Source organism: Lepus europaeus, chromosome 7 (assembly GCF_033115175.1).
Source record: "Lepus europaeus isolate LE1 chromosome 7, mLepTim1.pri, whole genome shotgun sequence".
Taxonomy (NCBI): domain Eukaryota; kingdom Metazoa; phylum Chordata; class Mammalia; order Lagomorpha; family Leporidae; genus Lepus; species Lepus europaeus.
Genome location: NC_084833.1, coordinates 3,780,378 through 3,789,558, shown reverse-complemented (window position 1 = coordinate 3,789,558; position 9,181 = coordinate 3,780,378). Strand labels below are relative to the sequence as shown.

The window sequence follows — 9,181 nt, the reverse complement described above, 5'->3', positions numbered from 1 at the left end:
AGGGGTCTCTCCCGCGGGAAGGGAGCATCTATCGCGGACGTGGGGGGCCTGCCTTCGCCCCCCCACAGTGCAGGCCCCCGGCGCTGCCCGCAGGGATGGAGTTCCGGTCACTCCGCCCCCGGGCTGGTGGGGGCGCTGGGCGGTGCTGGGCCCCGTGACGCGGCCGCGCGGCCCCGGGAGGCGCGGATAAATAGTGGCGGCGGCGGCGGCCCCGGACACGTCGAGGGAGCCCGGCCGCCCGCCGCCCGCCGCCCGCTGCCCTCTCGGCGACCCGCCGCGCCATGCGCTGAGCGCCCTGCCGGACCCGCCTGGACGCCAGGACCCAGCCCGGACCCGCTCGGACCCGGCCAGACCCGCCCGCCCCGCGACGTCCCGGCACAGTCCCGCAAGGTGCGCCCCGCCCCGGCCCGGCCCGTGCCCCGCGGCCCGAGCCCGGCCCGACGCCCCTGCCCTCCCTCCGCAGATGGCCCGGGCCGGCGCCCTGCTGCTCGCCTGCCTCCTGCTCGCCGCCCTGCCGGCCCCGCGGGCGCTCGCGCCGCCGGTGAGTCGGGGATGGGCGCGGGGCGTGGTGGGCGCTGCGAGCCGCGGTCCCGCAGCCTCGGACCGCGCGGGGCGCCCTGGAGCCGCGGCCGGGGCGTGGACCCCCACGCGCGTCCGCGGCGGTCCCTTTCTGCGCCCCGGGGCCTCTGACCCCCTGCTCTCCCTTTCCAGGCAAAGGAAAAGAGAGGCTGGACCCTGAACAGCGCCGGCTACCTGCTCGGCCCACGTGAGCGACCAAGGCCCGCCCACCCAGCCCTCATCACTTGCTGTCCCAGCTCTGGGCAGGCCCGGGGGCGGGGTGGGAGGGAGCTTCAGTCCCTGCCAGCCTGGGCAGCCACTCACCTTTGCCTGACCCTCCCTCCCTCCCGGCAGGTGGGCCGACTCCCCAGGAGGGAGGCAGGACCTGCAGACCCCTCTGCCTGGCCTCTGGGACCTCAATCCCTGTCCCCCACCCTGCAGCTGGGCAGCCCTTCTCCCCGGTCCCACCGAGGCTGCCTCCGTCCCACCCTGCCCCCCGAAACCTCCCCTGGGGTCCCCAGGGGCCTCTGCAGTGCTCTGCACATGGGACCCCAGCACCTCTTCCTTCCAGAAGCTTCCTCGTGCCTGCTCTGCCCTGACCCTGGGCATCGTCCCCCCAGGCTCTGCAGCCCCGTCCTGGGCCCTGGGTTCCGCAGCCGCTGGCGGCTCCCACGGCACAGGCGCGCCCTCTGGGCTCTGCCCTTGTCCCCGGCTCCAAGCTGCACGTGGGAATTGACATGTGAGCCACTGCAGGTGGCCGGGCCCACTTGTCTGGCTCCAGACTACACGGGGATGGTTCTCTTCCTGTTCAGACTTGTCCCCGCCCCCTCCTTCGCGGGCCAGCCCCACGGGCACCGCGAGGGCCCCTCGTGCTCCGAGCACTGCTGGATGGCTAACGCCTAAGCAGGGAGGGAGTCAACAGGACGCTGGAGGTGGGGCGCCCCCTGGTGTGGCTGACCTAAGAGGCGGCCAGGTGGGCACCCCCCCCCCCCGGACCCCACGCCTCCTCCGCTGGGAGAGGGTGGCCAGGCTGCAGCCATGGGCACCTGCTGTGCTGGGAGCCGCTCCTCTGTCACGTTGTCACGCAGAGGGGACGTCACAGAGCCCGGGGGCCCCCTTCCGGCTCTCCTGCGTTGGGCTCCCAAGTGGGACCGGGGCGTGGCCGACAGTGGGGAGACTGTGCAGGGAGCACCTCTCCGGGCGCTGCAGGCTGACGGCCCCTCCCCTGGCCCCTGTGCGGGCAGTTCTGTCTTCAGCTCCCAGTGATCTGCGGGCAGGCACGGGGGAGACCTGGCTCCTCTCCCTCTCCTCATGCCGACCCCTTACGGCAACGCCCCCCACTTGCTGCCCATTCCGCAGGCCCGGTGCATCCCGGTCTGCCCCTCCTCGGCCCCCTCTCTCCAGCCCCACCCGCCTGCAGTTTGGGCGTGTGCACGCGGATGCTGCGAACGGCCCGTGTGCCTGTGGGCCTGGCAGGCGCAGCCGGGCCGATCACCCTCCCTCTGGTGCCTGGCCCCGGCTTCATTTTGCAGTGCAGGTGTGCGTGCGTCTTGGGGCGTGGGGGGGCTGGCAGGGGTCAGACACCTGCCTCTGATCTGCCGCAGATGCCATCGACAACCACAGGTCCTTCCGTGACAAGCAAGGCCTCGCTGGCAAGCGGGAGCTGCAGCCCGAGGACCAGCTGCGGCCAGGTGAGCAGGCCCCTGCCCGGGCGCTCCCAGGTGCGTGCCGGGCAGGGGAGGATGCTGGGGCGCCCGCACCCCGCCTCCCCCTCCAGCCACAGCCTGAGCCGGACCTGGCCCATGCCTTGCCCGCAGCCCTCTGGCTCCGCCCCAGCTGCCCACAGGGCCGGGGCACGGACAGCAGGGAGGCCCCAGGCGGAGTGGGGCCTGGAGCCCCTTCCCCAGGCTGCATGAGCGAGGCCCTGGGCCCCTGGGCTCAGGTCTGGGCAGCGTCATGAGACCCGCAGGACCCCAGCGCGGGCTTACAGGTACTCTCGCCTGCTGTGCAGGGAGCTGGGACGGGTCCCTGCCCGAGAACGTCGCGCGCACCATCCTCGACTTCCTGACTTTCTTGCGACTCAAAGGTGCGTGAAATGGCGGCGGCCAGAAACGCCCTCGGGGAGGGACTCTGCGGAACCCCACCCGGGAGCGGCTCACCCCCCGCCCAAGTACTAAGTCCTGGGCCAGCACTGCCACCAGGGGAGAGAGCGGGGGCCTCGGGCGGCCGGTGTCCTGGGCCATCGGGCCAGCTTCTTGGGAGCCCTCCCTTGCCCTGCTGTGTGAGCGTGGCAGATGCACGGGGCCCCGGGGCACGCCGCGATGCTGCTCCACGCAGCCGCCTGCACGCCTCCCAGGAAAGGCTGGGTCCCGCCTGGCCTGGGTGGCGGTCACAGAGCTGGTGGGAGGGGCAGGACCGAGGGAAGGGGGCTGCAGCCCTGGGAGGCGGGCTGCGGTGGGGGCCTCTGTCTCCGGCAGTGTGGACGGCACCGTTGGGTGTCCAGCTTGGAAGAGTTGAGAGGGTTCTTGGGCTTCCTCCGTGGGGTTGAGTGCCCAGGCCACGTGGCTGAAGGACATCAGGCGGGGCTGGGCACCACGCCTGCCTGGCCCCGGGGCTGTCTGGGGCAGGGAGCCTGCGGGGGGGACAGGACAGCCCCCTGCCCGAGCCCCGAGGGGTGCAGGGGCTCAGCCGGTCTGTTTGTTGCCCCCTTTGCAACACGAGCACGCCTCCAGGTGACAAGGCATTGCTTGTAACACTCCGACGTGACTTCAAAGGCAGACGGCTTCAGACCTGCGCTGACCATGCGGTGAAGCCCACAGAGGCGGGCAGTCCAGACTTTGCACCTGACCCTGGAAGCCCCCCGGGAGGGCCCTGCGCAGCCCTGCCCAGGCCGGCTGCTGAGGCGCGGTTGGTCCTTTCCTTGCAGAGTTGGGGGCCCTGGACAGCCTGGCCGACCTCCCCGTGGCCGGGTCGCCGGAGGACCCCGGGCAGCCTTGACCAGCCGCTGTTCCGGGCGGCCGTCTGTGCGGAGACCGGGGCGGGGGCCATGCCTGCTCTCCCTGCCTCACTCTGCTGTCGTAATTTAAGATTTTGGGACAATTATTTTGAGTGGCAAAATAAAAAAATAGCAACTGGCCACAGTGGTCCTGCTCGCTCTGTCCGGTCACCGCTGCCCGGGGCGGAGCTGGGTTTGGGTTCGGAGCCACGCCCCCACCGCAGAGGGTCTGCAACACCGCCTGCGCTCGCCAGGGGGCGCCGCGCTAGCTCCCGGGTCCACACCAGCCGGGAAGGTGGAGACGGACCCAGGAGTGGGGGGACTGGAGGGGGCGGTCCTCCCGTGGCCAGAAGGCTGGCAAGGGGCAGATCTGGTGGCTGTGGGAGTGGCAGACCCCGGTGCTCTGAGCAGAAATTTTAAGATCATTCCAGAAGATTAGAGAGAGATCGGGCGAGGGGGAGGAGCCGGGCAGGCTTCGGTCCAGTTAACCGTGCTGCAGCTTCCCCGCCCGTCAGACTGGGAGGTGGGGTGGGGCCTTCCCTGGGGGGGGGTCTTCCCTGGGCGGGGTGGGCTCTGCAGAGGCGTGGCTCCCAGCTGACCGCTGGGCCACTCTTGGTGCCTGCTGCTCTCTCTTCCCCTGGCCACGCCGTGGGAGCCCCAGGCTGGAGTACCTGTGTCCGCCACTCCCAGCTCGTGGTGGTCTACCCCTGGGGCCCACCCCTCGCACCCGGCTCCCTCACCACACTCACTTTGTCTCTTTAATTCTCCCACTTGACCAGGCAGCGGCGACCCGAGGCCTGGGTCAGGGGCGCTGCTCCTGGCCAGGGACACACAGCGGCCACTCGGCCTCAGCCTGTCTGGCCTGGCCGCCATCTAGCCTTGCCCCCAGCTCCCATCCTGAATCCAGGGCCACCCCGTCCCTGGCCCTGGCCCCTGGGTCGCGGCCACCTGCAGGTGCTGCCGGGCTCGGCTGGCACAGTCCCCTTGGCAGTGCCGTCAGGGTCAGGCGGTCACGGACACAGCTGCTCCCTGCTCCGCGTGGCTTGTCCCAGCGAGGCCGACACGCCACGAGAACATTCCTTCAGAACACTGGCGGGTGGCGCTGCCCAGGTGAGCAGCTTCACCTACGTGGTGAGCTCCCATCCAAGCTCACTGTCACACTGAAGACACTGGGGGTTATTCCTGCTTGCTTTCTTATGACACAGCCAGGATCAGCATCAGAACCAGCCGTCCCTGCTGGCTCCTGCAGACGGGAGGTGACAACATTTCAGCAAGGATGATGGGGAAGGTAACCGGGTAACAGGACTTGTCCACAACTCAGATACAAACACGAAAGAGACTGAACAAAGCTCCAACCCCCGACACCGCTGACCCAAGCCCAGTCTCCCGCAGACTCTCGGCAGTGGGTGACTCTCTCCAGGCGGCAGGCTGTGGGGACAGCCCAGCTGGGGGATTTACTTCTAAATAATTTAAAAAACGAACAAAAACCAAAAAGCCCCCGAGGCAGCCCCGGGGAGGCAGCTCCCCAAGGGTGAAGGCGGGTCCCCCTCCCCCCTCCCCCGGGACCCTCCCCCAGGGCCCACGCCGCCTGCCCCACAGCCCCTCCTCCTCTGGCCCAGACAAGCAGTGCTTCTGTCGCCCACTTGGTCAAACAGCGTCCTGGTCCACACAGCCGCCAGCGAGCTCTGACAAACCTCCGGCCCAGGGGCAGCACTAGGTCAGGTTCTGGGCTCCCAGCTGTGGCCACAGTCCTGGATCTGGCACGTCCCGAGACAACACTGACGGGCGCACACCTGGCTCTGTGGTGCGCTACTCCATCTTCAGCCCCTTGGACTTGAACTCAATGTGCAGGATCTGTGATAAGCAGCGTCCGAATTCCTCCAAGACCAGCTGCTCCGCCAGGCACTGGGAGCGCTGCTCCTTCTCGGCCTCTTCCCCCTGAGCCAGCAGGCAGGCGCACGTGGCCTCCACCACCTCCCAGGAGATGCAGGACGCCGGCCGCCTGTGGGAGCAGGGTGGTCAGGGCCAGCTCGGGGCGCGAGGGTCCCAAGCCCTCTGTGCGCCACTGAGCAGGGGCGCGAGCGTCTGGGCCCCGGCCAAGGCCCACGCAGCCACCTCGTCCTTCTGCCAAGGCAGACTGGGAACTCAGTAGGTCTGGGACTGGCGCTGTGGCGCAGCAGGTCGTCGCCCGGCACCCCAGATGGGCACCGGTTTGAGTCCCGGCTGCTCCACTTCCCATCCAGCTCCCTGCTAATGGTCTGGGAAAGCAGAGGAAGACGGCCCAAGTGCTTGGGCCCCTGCACCTGTATGGGAGACCCGGGTGAAGCCCCCAGCTTTGGGTCGGCTCAGCTCCTGCTGTTGCGGCCATTTGGGGAGTGAACCAGAGGATGGAAGATTCTCACTCTCTGCCTTTGTTTTTCTGCCTCTCTCTGTAACTCTGCCTTTCAAATTTTTTAAAAAATATTTTATTTATTCATTTGAGAAGCAGAGTTATAGACAGAGAGAGGGAGAGACGGAGAGAAAGGTCTTCCATCCACTGGTTACCTCCCCAAATGGATGCAACAAGCCAGAGCAGGGCCGATCCAAAGCCAGGAGTCAGGAGCTTCTCCTAGGTCCAAACAGGTGCGGGTGTCCAAGCCCATGGGGCATCTTCTGCTGCTTTCCCAGGCCATTAGCAGGGAGCTGGATAAGAAGAGGGGCAGCGGGGACAGGAACTGGTGCCTGTATGGGATGCCGGTGCCAAAGGCAGAGGCTTAGCCTACTACCCCATGGTACCAGCCCCAATAACTAAATTAAAAAAAAGAAATTCAGTAAATCTGTAGCAGGCTGATTGCTCAGTTGTAAGGCCTGCGGGTGGCGCTCTAACTACCCACAGGGCCCTGGGCAGAAGGGCGCTCACTGCCCCCGGAGCAGTCAGCACTGTCTTCTGGTGCTGGGGGCGCACCCATCCTGTGGGCTGCTGTCGGGGACGGGGACGACACAGCGCAGGCGGGCGTCCGCCTCCCGACATCCCTCAGGGCGGACTCTGCATTTTCTGTTAGATCCACTGACAAATCCAGAGGCTCCCGGCTGCAGCGTCCGACTCCGGCCAGGCAGGACTCTCCTAAGACACTGGTCTGAGCTCCAGGGGCAGTGCTGCGTGTTGGCTCCGCCCCCTTCCCACAGGGGCGTCTGCAGCTGCCAGTGCCCCGGGGCTGTGCGGACTCCCGGCCTCTCAGCCTGAGGCTGGCACCGGCTGGTGCTCCAGCCCCTCAGTGCCCTTGGGGGCCCTCAGGTTCTCAAGGACAAGGTGCACTGTGTTATGTGGGAGCAGCCGCTTCCCCCCTGAGCTCCAGGGGCAACTGTGGCTTAACTAGGGGGTGCCCAAGGAGCACTCACACGGAGAACTTTCAGGAAAACGTCTCTCTCTCTCTCACACACACACACACACACACACGCACACACAACTGAAAAGTGTGGGCTGTGACGACGGAGCTCAGCCTTGGCGTCAGTCTCTCTGCAAAGCTGATGCCATGACTTCTGCGGAAGACGAAGTCTGCAAGTAGAGTCCCACGCGTGGGAGCCCCCACGTCCACGGCACACAGCACCGTGGGAGCCCCCACGTCCACGGCACACAGCACCGTGGGAGCCCCCACGTCCACGGCACACAGCACCGTGGGAGCCCCCACGTCCACGGCACACAGCACCGTGGGAGCCCCCACGTCCACGGCACACAGCACCGTGGGAGCCCCCACGTCCACGGCACACAGCACCGTGGGAGCCCCCACGTCCACGGCACACAGCACCGTGGGAGCGGAGACAGCTCCACGCACCGCCTCTCGGAACGTGCCGCCGGCTCCCAAAGATCTCCCTGAAGACACAATGCTGCGCGTTTCTGATGTCTCTCTAGCCGCGTATGTGTGAATTTGGTCTTGCAAACTGACGCTGGTTAACTAGGACACAAGGATGCCTTTAGTGGAGCAATCAAGCCCGAATCACAGGGAAACGGCTACTCCACCCTCGCGATCTGGGACTGTGGCCCGGCTCAAAGTCCTCCAGTGAGTGTGTGGGCAGTGCAGCAGGCGCAGCGGCCGGAGACACACACACCCCGTCCCGGGGCCTGCGAGGGGGTCCTGGCCCCTCTGCTCTGACCCACGCCTGGCAGCACGCCTGGGAGGGAGCTGTGATGGCCCACGTACCTCAGTTCCTGCCAGCCACATGGGAGCCACGTGGGAGACCCTGATGGAGATCCTGGCCCCTGGCTTTGGGCTGCTCCAACCCTAGCTGTTGAGGGCATCTGGGGAGTAGATCATCAGTGGACAGGAATCGAGCTCGCTGTCTCTCTCTCTCTCTCTCTCTCTCTGTGTCACTCTGCCTTTCAAATAAATAAATCTTTTTAAAAAATGATAGTTTTCAGCCGGCGCTGCGGCTCACTAGGCTAATCCTCCACCTGCGGCGCCGGCACACCGGGTTCTAGTCCCGGTCGAGGTGCTGGATCCTGTCCCGGTTGCTCCTCTTCCAGGCCAGCTCTCTGCTGTGCCCCGGGAGTGCAGTGGAGGACGGCCCAAGTCCTTGGGCCCTGCACCCCATGGGAGACCAGGAGAAGCACCTGGCTCCTGGCTTCGGGTAGGCACAGTGCGCCAGCCAGAGCAGCCATTTGCGGGGTGAACAATGGAAGGAAGACCTTTCTCTCTGTCTCTGTCTCTCACTGTCTAACTCTGCCTGTAAAAAAAAAAAAAAAAAGATAGTTTTCATTTCAGTTAAAAAATCCATTGACTGGGCAGTGGGTGTCTGGCGTGGTGGTGAAGCAGCCTGCAGAGCCAGTCGGAAGGCCTGGGTTCGGTTCCCAGCTGTGGCTCCTGACCCAGCTTCCCGCCCATGCCCCGGGAGGCTCTGCTGAGGGCTCAGTCCCCCCACGGGAGACCCGGATTGCGTTCCTGGTTCCTGATTCTGGCTCAGCACCAGCCTTGGGCGCATCCAGGGAGCGGGCTGGCGGTGAGATCTGTCTCTGTCTCTGAAGAGACACACATGCATACATACACACATACACACACGCACATACACACACATACACACACACACAAACACACACGCACATACACATACACACATACATACACACACGTGCACACATACACACACATACACGCACACATACACATGCACGCATGCACACACATACACACGCACACACATACATACACACATACACACGCACATACACATATGCACACACATACACATATACATATACACATACACACGCACACACACATACACATACACACATGCACACGCACACACACACACGCACATGGGAACCATCTACCACCTGCTCTGGACTCCACAGCCACTTCAGAACGCAGAAGATGGAGAGTCGTCCCCTGGCTGCGGTGCTGCGTGAGGTCACAGAGGCTCTGTGCTGACCAAGGGCCGCGTCAGACCCCGCCGGGGCCACTGTGTCTTGTACATACCACGGTAACTCAGCACACAAAGCCCACAGCAGGTGCCCGTACAGGTGCCCTGCCTCCTGGGGCCGTGCTCAGCTCTGCCCACGCCCACGCCCATGCCCACACCCACGTCCTCTTTCCAGAGTGGACATGTAACTCTCGAGTGGACCCCTGCCCCTGGGGGGGGCGGGTGCCGAGC

At 65.7% G+C, this 9,181-nt stretch overlaps 2 protein-coding genes across 2 annotated transcripts in view; one reads left to right on the top strand and one right to left on the bottom strand.

Annotated features, from left to right (window-relative positions):
- The first annotated feature begins 463 nt into the window (after positions 1-463).
- Positions 464-3,688, top strand: GAL (galanin and GMAP prepropeptide). The gene is made up of 5 exons (XM_062197718.1): positions 464-541; positions 712-766; positions 2,163-2,249; positions 2,570-2,644; positions 3,485-3,688. Exons 1-5 carry the CDS (start codon positions 464-466, stop codon positions 3,553-3,555), a joined length of 366 nt encoding a protein of 121 aa, XP_062053702.1. The 3' UTR covers positions 3,556-3,688.
- Positions 3,689-5,173: 1,485 nt separating this feature from the next.
- TESMIN (testis expressed metallothionein like protein) overlaps positions 5,174-9,181 on the bottom strand; it is a 31,040-nt gene continuing 27,032 nt past the window's right edge. The window contains exon 9 of the mRNA XM_062197717.1: positions 5,174-5,555. Coding sequence (XP_062053701.1) covers positions 5,363-5,555 — 193 coding nt within the window. The 3' untranslated portion in view covers positions 5,174-5,362. The remainder of the gene's footprint in view (positions 5,556-9,181) is intronic.